Raw genomic sequence first — 17,815 nt, 5'->3', positions numbered from 1 at the left:
TCCAAAGTGAAGGTCCAAAGTTATCCAAATGGCCTATCCCCCCACCACCCCACTCACAGCTCATACCCTCAATTTTACCAGCATGCCTATTTACAACGTAGACTCATTCTGAAATAATAAATCATATACAAATATTTTGTTGTTTGATATATATTCACAATCGTTCACTTTCTTTATTTTCTGAATCTTCTAAATAAACAGTTAGAGGCTACTGCTTGCCTACATCTTTTAATTCAAATAATCGTTATACACTTGTTATACACCTATGCGACTGAGATAAATGTGCACAGCGAATAAAGGCCTATTGCAATGTTAAATATTGACTGAAAAGTTAGAGACGCCCCTGCAATTTGACACCTGACATCATCTGGTTGGCTCCTTTAGGTGAGCGATTCCAGATGTAATTCCCCTTTGCGGAAACTTTTTCCCCTCCTAAATTTAGAGCTCCCTTTGCACTTCCTCAAACTGCAGACTATATAACTGCTCACACAGTGACCTACTTCATCGTAGGGAAACAACTGGTCAAAGGAATTCATCCGACATCTTCTCTTCAAGTCTACGACCAAGGTAGAATTTGTCAACTCCACGTTTTTTCAATTTCTTAAATCCGCAAACGTTTGATGTTGCCTTTATGTCTACATTATTTTTTCAAGCAGGCATTTTGAAGAATTATGTTCCTTAGAACTTTCATTTTCACTTGGGATTTTGTTTCCATAAAACAATTACCACATCGAATTAGTTGTTAAAAATAACATTGATAATCACTGCATTTCGACAAAATAGTACTTTGTTTGTTTTATAGTTAAAACATTGCAGAGCAGTGATGTGATTATAAGTGTACTATATTCTGTTTGCAACAAAGAATGCACGTTGGTCATGGTGTAGCCAAACATTTATCATAGAAGTGAAACAGTTCTAAAGTTAACTATGAAACCTTTATAGCCTGTATAGCCTACATTAATTTATAGCACCATGAAACAATGGGAATATTAAACATGAAGTAAACCCTAAGTTGCAAGCATTATTACTGTGCAACAAAGGTCTATACAGTAGCATGAAGTTCCCTATGAATGATCTGAGGAATTTCCCATAGAACAAAGAGAGACTGTCTTTTATTATGACACCTCTTAATAATAAGGCAAAGCTAGAAAAATATGAACTGAAGCCCAATGTACTTCACCTCTCTTATGGATGTTACGTTGTCAGTATGAAAGTCAACAACCATTTCTGTATTTGTACTGTAATTAGTACCCTTCCTTGGGTTTGTCTAGACTCTTAGGTGCTGCCACCATGTTGAAATGTAGAACTATAATGCATAATGCAATTATCTAATTCAATGCAATATGTATACATCAATGACTAAAGCAGCCCTTTTGTCTTTTCTCAGAATGCTGCTGTGTGGTTGTGTACTGCTGTTCTTGGGCTCAGTCCTAGCCCATCCCCTGAACGAGATGTCACTGGACACACAATGGGACTCCTGGAAGACCACCCACCTGAGAGAGTACAACGGCCTGGTGAGTGTCCGTCTTTCTGGCTGCCTGGCTACCTACTCCTCACATTTCTGCAGTGGTTTTTGTTTCAATTCTGCCCGTTCCTCTAAAGGTTGGTAATTACAGAACGATTACCTCAGCCTTGGATAACAAATACTCATGATGTTTCTTATTTGCTTTGACGGTGAAAATGCTTTTGAATATCAAAGCCATTCATCATCATGAAATTAGTTATAATATAGTGTGTCACTTATACGTATGAGAACACTGTTGTCTTTAAGTCAATAGTTTACAAACTATTGTGGAACGCTTCTGTATGTGTTGTTGTCCCTTGAAATGTTTTGTTATTATACCTTGCGAGCAAGAAAAGCAGGAAACTAAATCCTCCGTTCAGAATTTCAACTTCCTTGTTTTTACAGTAAAGAGTTATCAGCCAAGCTGTTAGGAACACAAGTATTTCAGTGCTATAAGCTAACTTGACCTTACAAGACAATGTCTGGGCCTCACTGCTTCAGGATGTGTGTCCCCCACGATTTACGGTCAGCACATTCCTCAGCAGAAAACACAAGACAGCACTTTTTCCCCTACTACATCCAGCTTTGAAGCATCGTTCCTCACACACTGTAATGAGTGATCGACGGCACTGTAAAGAGTTGACAATAAATCTTTTCCTAACTACCTTTCACCTCCACCATTTTGTGTCTCTATGAATCAGTTCAGTTGCACTGTAGAGACTGTGAGCACAGGGACCAAAGAACACACGAATGGCCAGCTGTATGATTGATACTCGTGTTTTGTGGATGTTTTCATGGTAGGGGGAGGAGGCGATCCGTAGAACCATCTGGGAGAAGAACATGCGTCTGATCGAAGCCCACAATGAGGAGGCCGCTCTGGGCATTCACTCGTACGAGCTGGGCATGAACCACCTGGGAGACATGGTGAGTTAGTGAGCCACATCCTCTATGGGTGTTTTTTGTTATTGTTGCGTACATGGAGAAAAAGTACACCAAAAAGGGAGGGTCTAAAAAGGGTCTATGTAACTCCGTGTGAAAGCATACGTCTGGAATGATATGTCCGAGGGAAACTATTTTGTGTTTGCTGTCCTCAGTTATCCTTTCTAACCATTGTCTCCCTACTGTCCAAGGCTTATCGTTTTGGGTATGTGTTTCAAATAGGGGAATGTCCCTCAAGTTGTAGTTATGGTTTTATTTCACAAACAAGATCAAGCACAGAACAGAGTGGTGGCTTTTAGCTGATGCAGAGCACAGCCATCTGTGTTTTTACTCACTCAATGGCTTACTGATCCAAATGGAGGTTGTTAGGTTAGTGAACATTACATCTACCCCTAGCCGTGACTTGCATGTCAGGTTGGGTCATGAGTGATGACTGTGTTAGTGTGAGACTTGAAATCCCTGAACGGGCTGTAGATTAAAATGGTAGGGAAAAACAACCTGATATATAGCAGCTTGACTTTTACTGAGTGGCTTCTATTCCACTTATTAATGCTTTGTCCATTTCTTATCCATCGGAGTACACAGAGATCAGTTCATCTGAATGTCAGTTTCACTTCTATGTTGAGATGTTCTGTTAATTAAACAAGGATGTATAGTACTTTCACAGAGACTAGCAGTAACCTAACATGTTTTAGCACTCGTACGGGTATCAGGGTATGATGGGTTTAAAATTATGTAAATTGTGTCCGTTTTTATTTTATTTTTTATTTCATGATCTCCAATGGGATTAATAAGCCATTGTTTTTTTAATATGATAACTGCTGAACTATAAACATGGAACCACTTGTCCCTACTCATAGTGGGTAAATGGTTCATAGTCTATTGCTGTGCATGCATCCTCATCCTCATCTGCATCCCTCTCCCCAGACGTCAGAGGAGATAGTTGAGAAGCTGACTGGCCTCCAGGTGCCCATGAACAGGGACCGTAGCAACACCTGGATCCCTGACAACAATGTGGGGAAGCTCCCCAGGTCCATCGACTACCGCAAGAAGGGCATGGTGACCCCAGTCAAGAACCAGGTTAGAGGATGCGAACAACAACGAGCTGTCACTCAAATCCACTGTTTCCTCTAGATGTATTTCTTATTTCCTAGATTTATTACACCAAAATGTTCAAACAAGCTTAATTGAGGCCAAAATAATGGTTTTAGGTAGAGAGCAACAGTCTAGGTGGGGTGCCATCTGAAAATGTCTAGGGGAAACACTGGGTTATAAAGAACTGATTTCATATTCCTCCTTGCTTTCGGTCAGTTTAGTCAGGCCTCTGTTTTCTTGAGGTAGCAAATGATCACAGTTACAGTACAGTCACGTAACCTGTCTAGGACAATAAAAACCCATGGTTTGTCTAATTGACTTAGACAAGTAAAGAATGTTTGATTATGAAAGGTAATTACTCATTATGATCTAATTGGACACTAAGGCATTATTTATTATTCATGTCAACATGGTATTTAGTTAAGTGGTACATTAAGTACCCAGGCTGAAATATGGAGTACATATTTGCTACCAGGGAACACTAGGAGATTAGCCCTAGATTTATACCATTAATGAACATTAGGTCACTTTACATGAGCACTAATAGTCTGTGGTATCAACAAAGAGCTGTCAGGTTCAGGAGGGATGTGATAGTGAGGTGTGAGTGCAGTATGTCTACCCTCTAGTGGTGAATATGATAACTACAGACGTTCTGAGGGCAGACGAAAAAAACATTATTTGCTGAAACGCTCTGAAAGCTTTTTTTCAATCAGGGCCTTTGACTCTCTGTCAAAGTGCACCACCTGATGGACAAATTGGAGAAGGCAGCTCTGACCCTAATGTAAATGTTTATGTCCTCTCTTTCTCAGCTCTCATGTGGCTCCTGCTGGGCCTTCAGCTCTGCTGGGGCCCTGGAGGGCCAGCTGGCAAAGACCACAGGCAAACTGATAGACCTCAGCCCCCAGAACCTGGTGGACTGTGTCACTGAGAACAATGGCTGTGGTGGAGGCTACATGACCAATGCCTTCGAATACGTTGAGGAAAATGGAGGCATCGACACAGAGGAGACTTACCCTTACCTTGGCCAGGTAGGGGCATGGTTTGGCTGACATTGAAACAGAATGTGACTGTCATTTTAGTTTGTTCGCCAAACTAAAACAGCTGTTTTAGTTTGTTGAAATTACATTTTCAGTCAGTGCTTTCTTACAACACGCCAGGTAAGTTGGAATGTGCTGGATGACAGTTGCAGTTTCTGATTGAGCTATCACATCAAATGCTCTTCAACCAAAACAAGCTAATAATCACATGCTGTTCACCAAAAAGTCCTAAAATGTATCTCTGAGGCCAATTCCGGGAAGTGGTGACATCCATGGTCTTATGTATTCTCCAATGGCCTAACTACAAACAACATAAGCACTTTGCTCACTTCCATATTGTTTAGTACTTTGCTTGTATGTAAAAAACATACCACACTGGCAACTCTTTCTTTACCACTTCTGTAGTTGTCCACATTTTCCTAGGATATACAGAACACACCACTACCAAGGTGCTATGAAAATTATTAGTAATTTGCTAGAAATGTACAGTAGCAACATTGTACCAAGACCAGCTATAGTGTAAAATCAGTAGGCCTGATCACCAACAACGACGAGACAGCCTACAGGGAGGATATAGGCACTCTGACGGCGTGGTGCCAGGTAAACAACCTCTTCCTCAACGTTAGCAAAACAAAGGAGCTTATTGTGGACTTCAGGAGGAACCAGGCTGGACACGCCCCCATCCCCATCAATGGGGCCGCCGTGGAGACGGTCTGCTGTGGAGACGGCCGTCTCAGAGAAGCTGAAATGGTCTAACCACACGGACACCGTAGTGAAGAAGGCAGCGACTCTTCAACCTCAGGATGCTGAAGAAATTTGGCATGTCCCCGAGGGCCCTCACAGGGTTGCATCACAGCCTGGTACGGCAACTACGTGCAGCCGAACGCACCATTGGGTGCACACTGCCTGCCCTACAGGACATCTAGAACACCAGGTGTCACAGGAAAGCCAAGAAGATCATTGGGGATCCCAGCCATCCAAACCATGCCCTGTTCTCCCCGCTTCAATCACTCAGACGGGAGCAATACAGGAGCATCATGGCAAAAACTGAAAGACTGGCCTATAGTTTCTACCCTCAGTCCATCAGGCTGCTGAACAGCCACCACTAGTCAGCTATCTGCTCCCCCCTCCCCCCCGCTACTCCCCGCAAATGGACATCCCCCCACATCTTCAACTCTCACTTATCTTACCTGCTACTCTCCCTATGGACATTCTTTCTCCTGCTGTTCCCCCACCCCCCAATGGATTTTACTCTGCCCCCACCCCAACATTCATCACTGTTGCATTTGTTAATATGTTTATTATTACTTTTTGGTTTTGATTCCACTCAATGATCATGCTGCTGCTCCCCCTATGGTCATTCTACCCCACCCCCCAACAGTCTTTACTCTGCCTCCACCCCAATGACCATGTATTTATTCACCACTGCCACAGTTGTTATTATGTATATAGTGCTATTTCTATTTCTATTGTTTTTATTACCATTTTCATAATTTTATTTCACTTAGTCCTGCATGTTGGAGCTCGAAGCCTAAGATGTTCACTCTACCCTGCAATCACCCCTGCAATCCTGTACATGTGCCCATTAAGCGATCGGAATCATAAATAAACCAATCCATGTCTACCACTGTCTACAGGATGAGCAGTGTGCCTACAACGCGTCTGGCATGGGTGCTCAGTGTCGCGGGTTCAAGGAGATCCCTGAGGGAGACGAGTGGGCACTGACCAAGGCTGTAGTCAAAGTGGGGCCTGTGGCTGTGGGCATTGATGCCACCCTCTCCACCTTCCAATTCTACCAGAGAGGTGAGTGACATTCTGCCTCCAAGTACCATGGATAGAAGAATCAACCACGTGTAGTGGTCTAACACACGACACATGCCAATAGACTCCTAAAGCACTTCTCTTAAAGCTTATTGAAGCTCATTCCTTTACACTGTCATTTACTCAGGCGTGTACTACGACCCCAACTGCAACAAGGATGACATCAACCACGCCGTGCTTGCAGTGGGCTATGGACAAACTGCCAAGGGCGTGAAATTCTGGATCGTCAAGAACAGGTGGGTCACAATGCACTGGGCTTATTCAATGGCATCAGGTAATACGTTACACACGGTTGACTTGAAATGTATTTTTTCAAAACCACGATTCATCCTCTTTATCCTCTCTCTCTCTCTCTCTCTCTCTCTCTCTCTCTCTCTCTCGCTCTCCCCCCTCTCTAACAGCTGGAGCGAGAGCTGGGGCAAACAGGGCTACATCATGATGGCACGTAACCGCGGGAATGCATGTGGCATTGCCAACCTGGCCAGTTACCCCATCATGTGAACACCAAGCGGCAGAGGGCACCATGGAGGCAGGGAAGCCAAACCACATATCAATGACTACACACGATACAGAAAATAACACTATGTTTCTGGAATAGCACATTCATATAGTCTGGAAGTTTGGGTATCCCAGAGTTTTTTTTGCAACATACTCAAGTCTTACTGTTATATCTTCAAACTGCCAGACTTCAATTGTAGTCTGATCTACAGTGGAACAACTATGATTGTGATGAGGAATCTGTGTAGTGCACAGCACTTTGCATAGGTTGTATTCAGTGTGTCAGGTCAGGTAACATTGCTGTGCAATGGGAGTTTTGTCTCACTTTCCTGTCAATGCAAAAAGGTATTAAACTTAGTAAATGTAAGTGTGTGTCGATCAAGATTGCTCCCGGTGGGTTTTTCTTTGAATGATGTTGACTTTTATTTTATTGTTCAGCACTTTTACACCAAAATCTGATGATTGAATTGTAACATTGCTTTCTATGAAATGGAATAAAAGTTGATTAATTTGAAATGTGAGTGTATGTGCCTGTACATTTCCCCATTGAAGGGAAGAGATGTGAAAGAAAGACCAACAGAAAAAGGAAGATTAAGGTTCCTGAGGTTTTTCAGCGATGTTAAGTATCTCAAATCAACAATCATTCAGTGTACCTTATTGCAGTGCTGTATGTATACATACACAACAATATGAAGGAAGTATACATGTATATGTGTTGACTGTTCAATCTGATGACGATGAATGTAGTACTGATAAGAAGCCTTCTTGAGGTCATGAGATAGAGGGACAATGAGAGAATAAACAGGTGAAAATGTCACATAACAGTTTCATACCAGTAACGCCTCTTCCTGCCTCAGACTCACCCCCTCAAACAACAGACTTTCCTGTGATCTAGTCTTAAAAATCAAATGAAAGCTCTTGTATAGTTAATGTAGTGTTGATTGAATGTAATGTTTATACATACACTGATGGCAATGTTTAAAACAGAGTTTGGCAGGTAGCCTACTGTTAAGAGCAATGGTCCGGTAACCAAAAGGTTGCTGGTTTGAATCCCTATGCCAACTAGGTGAAACATTTGTAGATGTGCCCCCAAGCAAGTCACTTAACCCTAGTTGTTTATATATTTGAACAGATATTTAAGAACAGTGGGCTGGCTAATAGTCAGTATGATATCTGGCTATATATTTTTATATTTTCCCCCTAGAAGTCATACACATTATAATTGTTAATTGTTTTTTTTAAATGCAATGAGAAATAGTATTTTAGCATGGTCAACATAGACATTTATAGATGACACATTAGAAATGGTCAGTGAGGAAGTTCTACCACATGACTTGCACAAATAAATATCAAGCAGGAAAACAGATCCCACTGAAATCAATTGACGCGCCTTGCTCTCCTCTGAAGTCATCATCAGGTGCAACCGAGTTTTACAAGGTAAAACGTTTCTCCGTTTTCAGTCGAGGCAGATAAGACTATTTCAAGTTCATAATGTAGTTAGCTCGACTCGTTTTAATTAGGAATTTGGTTTTAACTTGCCCTTATTTAAAAACATTTTCATAAAGCATTCGCTTTACTTTCGTTTTTAATTTGTCAGTATAACATTATTTGCCTATAACCATTCATGCATTTGTGTTTTCTTCCTTTCGTGGAATTGTCAAATTCCTCTTTTCATTACAACCTTTTTTGTAACTTGGACGACATCAACATTAATTAGTTGTACAGTTTCATAAACTAGATGATTTCTACTGATAGCCTAGTGGCAAACCTACTGAGATACTTATTTAAATAAATAATAAGCCTACCCAACGACACAATATTCTTATTTTTTATGAAATTAGATCATTTGACCCATTTTGGGGCTTTCTTTTACGCAGTAGAGATGGGTTAACAGATAGCCTAATCTTGAGCACTGAAGCTTCCTATTGAATAGCCTATAAACATCTTTCTATATGCAACGTTTTTGTAGAATCTGAGTGATGGAGTTATTTATTTGATCAGCGTTTAAAGACTCTTGATCAACAGTTTGCTAGCGGAACGGTTTCAATAACCGTTGATTGTTGGTCTTGTGATAGGCTACAGTAGTTTACGTAATTGAGCCGCACACACACTATTAATTCCTTATTTGGATACACAATGAAATACTACAATATAATTGCCTCCTGGTTGTATAACACTTCTATCTTCTGTGCAGGCATGATGTTGTGGAGCCTGCTGCTCGCTGTGCTATGTGGCACAGCAGTTGCCCTGTTGGACCCGATGCTGGAACAGCACTGGCAGATGTGGAAGAAGACACATGACAAGAACTACCAGACTGAGGTGAGATGAACCAGCATCACTGTCAGATGTTTTGGCGAGGATAAGGCCAAGCTGCTACTATAGTGGCATTTAGACAGGTTCTGTTTGCTGTATAGGTTGAAAGTACCACCACCTTTCCCACATACATTTCTTACATATAACTAGCTATCACTGAATGCATTGTGATTCAACCTGTGTGGTTTACATATTTGAAAGTGTACTGTTTTACAAGTCATAGACTGAGATTTTTCTACCCCTGTGTGTGTGTGTGTGTGGATACCGTGTAGGTTGAGGAGCTGGGCCGAAGGGAGGTCTGGGAGAGGAATCTTCAGCTGATCAGCCTCCACAACCTTGAGGCATCCATGGACCTGCACACCTATGACCTGGGCATGAATCACATGGGGGACATGGTGAGGGCCTCAGATCACTGAAAATGCCAAGGGACAATTTGGAACTCTGATATCTGAAGTTGTTTAGCACTTAGCACCTACCTTGGCCTGATTCCATACAATTTTGATAGTGCTTGTATGGATAGTGCTTCCAAAAAAACATATGCAGAATATTTGATGCTTTCAGTGGATAATGCAGTCAGCCTGGTTTACATGAAGGAAGAGTCAAACATTTAGATTTTGACCTACATTACGATTTATTTTGTTGAGTTCCTTTGTCGTTGTTTTCCGGTGTTTGATTTTCTTGGCTAATAGCTGTTGAAATGTTGCTTAAACTGCTTTCCTGAAGACAAGACAGTGCATGCATTCCTTCCTAATCTTAGTGATTACTGAGCATGACTGCACATATACTTCCTTATGCCTCTAGTATGTATAACAAGTGGATGTACCCTTTCATGAGTACGCATCTGATTTGTCTTCTGTAAATACACAAGTAAAAGTATCATCCCATTGCACTACAGTATGTGCCTTTAAATGTATTTGTTATCCTGTTTCAACGTGTATCTTCCTCCAGTTGATGTAGCCTTGGGTTCATGGGATGGCTTTATTATACTGATTAAAGTAAGTGCTCTTTAAATGCTCAGTCTGGTTGACGTGTTGCCTCTCTTGTCAACCATTTTCAGACCCAGGAGGAGATTGTCCAGTCTTTTGCCTCATTGCTTGTTCCTGCTGACCTCAAGAGGGAGCCCTCTGCATTTGTAGGATTCTCCGGTGCCCCCATACCTGATACCATTGACTGGAGAGAGAAGGGCTATGTCACTGGAGTCAAAATGCAGGTAATGATGAACAGCTATCAGTGCAGTTTGTGCCTGCTCCTTTATATACTGACATGTATGTGTAACTGATAGATGCACACACACACACACACACACACACACACACACACTACATGTTAATGTTTGTCAATTGTAATGTCTTTGGCTATAATGTCTTTTTCGCTATGTGTCAGGCCCCAGTAAGACTAGCTGTCGCCAATGGCATCGGCTATCGTAGAAATATTGTTTCAATAATATCTCTCAGATACCGGAACTTGTGAATTCAAATAGACATTATTATAAAGTAACAAGCTGAGCTGGTCCATGGAGCAACTGCCTTCCCCAGTCTCAGCACATTCCTTTATACATTTTCAAGTTTACATATATCTTATAGTTCTTCCCCTTTATGTTAATAATCAGCTCATTTTGGCTTCATGCCGCTTTGGTTTCCCACTCTAAATTCCTTCCTGCGGGCGGGCTTGATTATATTGGTGGTGCAATTGTGACTGTTTGGTTAAAAAATCATTTCAACCCCCACCAAGCTGCAGTCATAAGTACATTCATTATATTGATTATGGCCCTTCTTATCCAGGCATACATCTGGATTACAATGTGTGTCTATTTCTTTGGTATATTGACTTTTCTGATGCTATATAGGTGTAATGACACCTGAAACCCCACCTCTTTCAGGAATACCTAGGATAGGATAAAGTAATCCTTCTCACCCCCCCCCCCCCCCCCTTAAAAGATTTAGATGCACTATTGTAAAGTGGCTGTTCCACTGGATGTCTTAAGGTGAACGCACCAATTTGTAAGTCGCTCTGGATAAGAGCGTCTGCTAAATGACTTAAATGTAAATGTAATTATAGGTTTCTTTTAAGCTTTTAATGATTCTGTTTTGCTATATTAATATTTCACAAAACCACCCATACAGGTAATGGGGATAAATAATAAATAAATCAAATACATTGTGTACATTGTACTGTTGTATGTATATCATACATTATATGTATTATCTTTTTTAACTATTGGTAAATATCCTTGGGATGAATTAAAGTTGTTGTTACAGTAGAATAACTGATATCAGGATGTTAAAACACAGAGCTGTCTCTTTTCAGGTCGTACTTCCTTCCTCTGTTTGTTTACTGTAAGGCCTCTTCCTTGTTCTCAGTCATTTCATTATTTCATTTTTTTTGTTAGGAAGTCGTCGGCTTAAGTGCTAGTGTCTGCAAGTTAAAAACCACTGAGCGACAAGCACTGCATGTGACACAAACATTTCCGTTACACTTTATTGTGCCAGTAAAATGTTTCTGTATTAAATAACCTACTTGTGAATTATATTGCACTATTTTCCCCCTTTTTGTTTTATTGAATGTTTCAGAAACCATTGCCACCACATTATTTCTTGTAGATGTAATAGTAATGAAACAGTACAGTAAAAAAAAGGTCAACTAATAGGACTCTCAAATCAACTTTATCCAGGTATTCGATGTGGATTGCTTCCCTAACAATTGTCTTGTCCATAGGGCTCCTGTGGCTCCTGCTGGGCATTCAGCTCTGTCGGGGCCCTGGAGGGCCAGCTGATGAAGACCACAGGTGAACTGATAGATCTCAGCCCCCAGAACCTGTTGGACTGCTCCACCAAATACGGCAATCAGGGCTGCCACGGTGGCTTCATGACCAAGGCCTTCCAGTATGTCATCGACAACCAGGGCATTGCCTCTGACCAATCCTACCCTTACAAGGGAGTGGTGAGTATAAACGAGTATTAACAGTATTAATAGTGTGTAGCTAGGGTCAGCTGCCCTTGGTAAGTAGCTGCAGTAACTAGCTGGTTGTAGCTTATTTCCCACGCCACATTAGCCTTGTGCAGTAGCATCTGACCCCTTTGTTGTCTTGTCTCCCCTGTTAGCAACAACAGTGTGGCTACAACCCTTCTCAGAGTGCTGCAAACTGTTCCAGATACAGCTTTCTGCCTGAGGGGGATGAGGGGGTTCTGAAAGAAGCACTGGCCATCATCGGACCTATCTCTGTCGGCGTTGATTCCACCCGACCTAATTTTGCCTTCTACCGCAGAGGTACGGAAAAACTTAATTTCAACTTCTTGGGTCATGTTTTTACATTTTAAGGACAGTATGGTCTTGACATTGGTCATGTATATCTCAATCTGAAACTATGTGGATTTTATTGTGTGTCCACTTTATGGTCAACCGTTCGGCTTTGACTTGTGGAGAAATGCATATATATTGAGGTTAGACTTGTCATGGTCCAACCCATGTATAATTGTAGGAGTTTACAATGATCCAACTTGCACAAACAAGACAAACCATGCTGTCCTTGCTGTGGGATACGGTACCCTGGGCGGGCAAGATTACTGGCTGGTGAAGAACAGGTAAGGGGATTTAGAACTTCACTCAGAGTTTCCATTTTCAAAGCTCCATCTGTTCTTCTGTTGTTCTGTATCTAGATATTTAGTCAAACAGGGCTACTGTTCAGAGCTGAGATGAAAAGATCCTCCAAGTGGACTTGTATTCAACTAGATTACCCTTTTCAAACCTCCGTCTGCTCCTTTGTTTTATTCTGACAAACAGGACCATGGTGAAGGGTAAAAATGGAAGTCAAAAGAGAAAGTGAAACTCAAATTGGGCTTTAGACAAATGAACCTTGGTAGTTTGGGATTTAATGCTATTGTTTATTGTGGGGTTATTCAGCTGGGGGTCTGCGGCCCCTTAGGGGTACTGCAGGGGGTCTGCCAAAATAATAATAATTGTAAAAAAAAAAAATTCTCCACAATGTTTTTATGAATATCTCTAGCAACAACAGAATAAACAACATACCTACTGTAGAAAACAGGAGAATATCTTCTTTCTACACTAAAAACATCTATAAAAACAACATGCTAAAATTTCAAAGATTTTACTGCGTTACAGTTCATATAAGGAAATCAGTCAATTTAAATAAATTCATTAGGCCCTGATCTATGAATGTCACATGACTGGGAATACAGATAGGCATATGTTGATCACTGATACCTTAAAAAAAACTAATGGGATTGGATCAGAAAACCAGTCAGTATCTGGTGTGACCACCGTTTGTCTTATATTTTTGTTCGGTATAATAATGTACATTTGATCTCTTAACTCCTAATATTGAGCAAATTACACTGATTGGAGCCAATTATACTCACTGGAGTATCTAACATAGGCTTTGAAAAAGCGTCAGCGAATAGGCAAACCAGTGCAGCACGTGCCACTGGCTGCTGGTTAGCTGACTAAACTCAACTCCACGGTGAAGGAGGTTTCTGATAAACTCCACCAACGGAGTTGAGCAGAGACCAGGCTTTGTGGAATTTAAGCTCTGACTACATTGATTTTCCCAAGGTCAATACTTTAAAAAATGTAAATTATGAAACGTTTACCTTGTACCTACCAATGTTTGTCCTCTGTAGTTGCATGTCTGCCTTTGTTTGATGAAATCCATATTTTTTAAATAAATGTTATCAAATACAACCACTGTCTGTTTGCTCGAAGATGGTAACTCAGTGCGACTGTGCATGTGCCAATTGAATCTCAGATGAAGTAGGCCTAGGTCTCCAAATGCTCATGTCCGATCAAATCGCACAATCTTGGCCTACATCATCAGAAATTCAATTAGCACATTTGGTATGACTTGCCGTCTTCGAGAAACAGAAACGAGCAAACAGTCGGTGGTTGTATTTGATTAACATTCATTGAAAAAGAAAGTCACACAACTACAGAGGACAAACATAGGTACAAGGTAAGCGTTTCAGAATTTACTGATTTTTAAGTATTGACCTTGAGCGAATCAATGTAGTCGGAGCTGAATTTCACAAAGCCTGGTCTCTGCTCAACTCCGTTGGTGGAGTTTATCATAAACTTCCTTCATGATGGAGTTGAGTTTAGCTGCAGGGAAACTTTCTTGATTTGGACATACATGGCTGGCTAACCTTTGTTTAACAGCTAAATAGCTGCTCTTAGCGGAAATGTGTTTGGAGTTACCTTTCTAGCTAATTGGCAGTGTTGGGTAGGTTACTTTCTAAAAGTAATCCATAACAGTTATTAGTTACCTGTGCAAAATTGTAATCAGTAACCAGTAGCATAACTTTTGGATTACCCAAACTGAGCAATGTAATCTGATTACATTCAGTTACTTTTAGATGACTTTCCTCTTAAAAGACTAAAATGTATGTTACCAATTGAACCACATCTATTGCAGGATAAATCAATGTTAAAGTTTACAATGTATGTTACCAATTGAACCACATCTATTGCAGGATAAACCATATATGGATGTTACATTTTACTCTATGGGTTGGTTATGTAGGCTTCTTCTAACCCATCACTTTCTACTACATATAATAATACCATTAAATTATATCTTTACGTTAAAAACCAAAGTCTATCAGAATTCCAGTCATTACAAAAAATGTTATACCCCTTGATCTTCAAGAATAGGACTTGGAAATATGTAAGTATAGATTAGCCTAATTGTTTTACCTGAGCATAACCCCAAAACTAAGGACTAATTAGCCAGCCTTACTCTGTTATTTATGATTTTGTTGTCATGGAGGACTGATTAGGCTCATTGATTTGAGTTGAAAAATAAATGCTGCGCTCATGGAATGGCATGCTTTGAGCACTACTGAAAAGTGCTATTTACATGTGAAAATGAATGCCATATGCTGCATTTGCTATAGGCCTATTGTTTACCTTTTTGTTGGTGACACTTTGATATCTTGATAGTATGCAGCTGTTTAATTGGCAAATCCACAGATGAAACAATAACAAAACGGCCGCCCCGCCTCTGTTTTGGCAAAAAGCTGAGGGATGGGCCTGGAGAAATGTAACCACTCTCAGATTCATAGACAGAGCTACGGATGCAAGGGCTGACTATCCATGATATCACAATTATTATTTTAACCATGTTATGAGTCTATACCGTGTGTGTTTACATTTACAATGTTTACAAACATTGGAGTAAAACAAGCTTATATTTTGGGTGTGACAGTTGAACTATACTCATGAGGCATTTATAAGTTGTATTCTTCAAGAATAAATGTATATACAGTATATGTATATGTATATAGAATTTATAAATCCACAAATGGATGTAGCAACTACAGATTGCCCCTTTAAGTCTATCAAAAGTGTGCGAGTTGGAACGTGTCCATTAGGCCTATGGATTTAATTGTATTATCAGCATGAATTAGATTGAGCAATACAAGCCCCACTTTTATTCCTTAGGCTTGGATATGCATTGTGCAGCTGTTGCAAGAGCGCATTTTTCACTGGCTGTCCACTGGTTTCAAAAACAATGATTGATAGACAGCTTAAACTTCTTGAATTCAAACATTATTGGGTTCAAATACACATTTAGGTTTGTGAACAGCCATCCACAACAACCACAATCCGTACAGCGCAAATAGCTACATGAGAGAGCAGCAGTGTGATTCACATCAATGCGCTATGTAGATATCAATAATAAGTGATATCCGTATCCACGTAGACGACACAACTACTGTCATCCTTACCTCCAAGCGTTTATTCAAGTTGGATAATCTTTGGATGCCAACAGCATTCGTACCATTGGAAGACATAGCTTGGTCTGTGGCCTAAAAAAAACTATTCCTGCTCTTTTCCCGCGATCCATCAAACCCATTTGGTGAGTCATCATAGGGGTCTCTGACTTGTGGTCAGACTCGCTCAGATGGAACAAATTTAAATTTGCGCCTTTCTTCAATGCTGATTTGAATGTCATTGAGAAAACAGAGAAGTGTCAAAGATTTTTTTTCGCAAACCTCCTTTCCGAATTTAAAAGTAATCCTCGAAGTAATCATCTAGTTTTTCAAAAGTGTCTGTAATCTGATTACAATATTTTAGCTGGTAATTTAACGGATTACAGTTACCGTTTTCTTGGTAATCCCTTACATGTAATCCGTTACTCTCGAACCCTGCTAATAGGCTATGTTAGAGTTTACATTTCCTCTTACAATTATAATGTGGGGAGGTCAAAATAATGAAAAATGATCTATTAAATCTATTCCATTATGATTCACCTGATGATAAAACAAGACAGGTGATTTATTTTGTTGCTAATGTAGGATGGGGATCCCTGGGTCCAGGTTTGCCTGGCAGGGGTCCCTGGGCAAGAAAACCTTGAAGACCTCAGGTTTCTTGAGTATTGATGTTCATTGGAAATATGTTTCAATCTTTCTCACCCTCTGTCTAGCTGGGGCTTATCGTGGGGAGACCAGGGATATATACGGATGTCACGCAACAAGGACAACCAGTGTGGCATTGCCTTGTACGGCTGCTACCCTGTCATGTAACTCCTGCTAATCAACGTGGCCTAACTGGAAAAACTGAGCCCTTTTATTAATTGAATATACTTCATTTTTACTAGCTCCATTGTTTTAGTCTTGTTTTACCATTTCACTTTCTGTCACTTTCTGTCTATATAGACAGTACTTCTTTAAAATAGTTTTTAGAAGTCATGTATAAGGCAAATGTGATTTCTACATTATCACTGTATCTAGCGTCCTGTCCAGGGGGTGTACTAGTACATCAAGTTGCCTCACACTACAGAAACAGGAGCTAGGCTCTTGCTCGTATGAGCCGTTTTAGCTCGCACATGCCAAGGCTCGTGCAAAGCTACTTACTTGCTTAAATTAAAGTATATTTTGTCATTGAATAAATATAACTTTTAAAGAACTGATTTGAATTGAATTCATATTTCTACCTCCAAACTGTAGTGGCTGTAATTTGCAATGTGTGTTTATTTCCATTTCCTCCGTCAGTCAAAATGACAAGTATGTAGACCTACATCATGTGTGTTGCCATGTAGTGTGAATGAAGTCAGCAAACTAAATTGGGTTACAAATGAGTCATTTTAATTTTTTGGTGCAACATCACAACAAACAATTTCACATGAGGTAATCAAAGGGATTCTCTTTAGTTGTTACAAAATGTCCCACCATGATTGACATTTAAAGTGTTGTGTTTTAAGCCTTTGGTTGGTTAGCCACATTCATTAGTTAGTCTAACACATGGACGAGAATGGCACGATAAGTATGGTGGGCGAGTCCTAGTTTAGGAACCCAGACACAAACCCATGTCAAATACAATATTTCCCTCAATTTGGCCTCGTTAAAGCTTTTGAATTGAGTCATGTATTCCTGCTTCCAACAGTGGGATCAAACAGTATTTCAAATACACTAACATATTGGAAAAGGGGTAATGGTTTTACAAATGTGAAAAAATAGCTTTAGTCTCCTCTTGACCTTTTGTTTTTGGTTGAACTCTTGATTCTTGGGCTTTCATAACTGTTACAGTAAGTCACATGATTCTAGTTTGGTACAAGGAATAGGCAACGTTGATTACAGCAAGATCCTCCTTGCTT

At 40.3% G+C, this 17,815-nt stretch overlaps 2 protein-coding genes across 2 annotated transcripts; both read left to right on the top strand.

Moving 5' to 3' along the window:
- The first annotated feature begins 484 nt into the window (after positions 1–484).
- Positions 485–7,410, top strand: ctsk (cathepsin K). The gene is made up of 8 exons (XM_029679653.2): positions 485–567; positions 1,388–1,514; positions 2,306–2,428; positions 3,371–3,523; positions 4,348–4,566; positions 6,213–6,378; positions 6,524–6,632; positions 6,798–7,410. Exons 2-8 carry the CDS (start codon positions 1,389–1,391, stop codon positions 6,895–6,897), a joined length of 996 nt encoding a protein of 331 aa, XP_029535513.1. The 5' UTR covers positions 485–567; position 1,388; the 3' UTR covers positions 6,898–7,410.
- An 833-nt stretch (positions 7,411–8,243) lies between these two features.
- LOC115141062 (cathepsin S-like) lies at positions 8,244–17,127 on the top strand. The gene is made up of 8 exons (XM_029679654.2): positions 8,244–8,331; positions 9,089–9,213; positions 9,480–9,602; positions 10,265–10,417; positions 11,923–12,147; positions 12,309–12,474; positions 12,686–12,788; positions 16,646–17,127. The coding sequence occupies exons 2-8, from the start codon at positions 9,091–9,093 to the stop codon at positions 16,743–16,745; spliced, it is 993 nt and encodes a 330-aa protein (XP_029535514.1). The 5' UTR covers positions 8,244–8,331; positions 9,089–9,090; the 3' UTR covers positions 16,746–17,127.
- Positions 17,128–17,815: the final 688 nt, after the last annotated feature.

This window comes from Oncorhynchus nerka, linkage group LG14 (assembly GCF_034236695.1).
Source record: "Oncorhynchus nerka isolate Pitt River linkage group LG14, Oner_Uvic_2.0, whole genome shotgun sequence".
NCBI lineage: Eukaryota > Metazoa > Chordata > Actinopteri > Salmoniformes > Salmonidae > Oncorhynchus > Oncorhynchus nerka.
The sequence above is the reverse complement of the archived record's forward strand: the minus strand, read 5'-3'. Positions and strand labels throughout refer to the sequence as shown.

What these genes read in the sequence shown, in the direction of transcription:
- ctsk (XM_029679653.2), top strand. Translation starts at nt 1,389, where the DNA reads ATGCTGCTGTGTGGTTGTGTACTGCTGTTCTTGGGCTCAGTCCTAGCC. An exon ending in TGACCCCAGTCAAGAACCAG is followed by an intron (nt 3,524 to 4,347) that starts GTTAGAGGATGC and finishes TCTCTTTCTCAG; the next exon opens with CTCTCATGTGGCTCCTGCTG. An exon ending in TTCTGGATCGTCAAGAACAG is followed by an intron (nt 6,633 to 6,797) that starts GTGGGTCACAAT and finishes CCTCTCTAACAG; the next exon opens with CTGGAGCGAGAGCTGGGGCA.
- LOC115141062 (XM_029679654.2), top strand. Translation starts at nt 9,091, where the DNA reads ATGATGTTGTGGAGCCTGCTGCTCGCTGTGCTATGTGGCACAGCAGTT. An exon ending in TGAATCACATGGGGGACATG is followed by an intron (nt 9,603 to 10,264) that starts GTGAGGGCCTCA and finishes AACCATTTTCAG; the next exon opens with ACCCAGGAGGAGATTGTCCA. An exon ending in TTTTGCCTTCTACCGCAGAG is followed by an intron (nt 12,475 to 12,685) that starts GTACGGAAAAAC and finishes GTATAATTGTAG; the next exon opens with GAGTTTACAATGATCCAACT.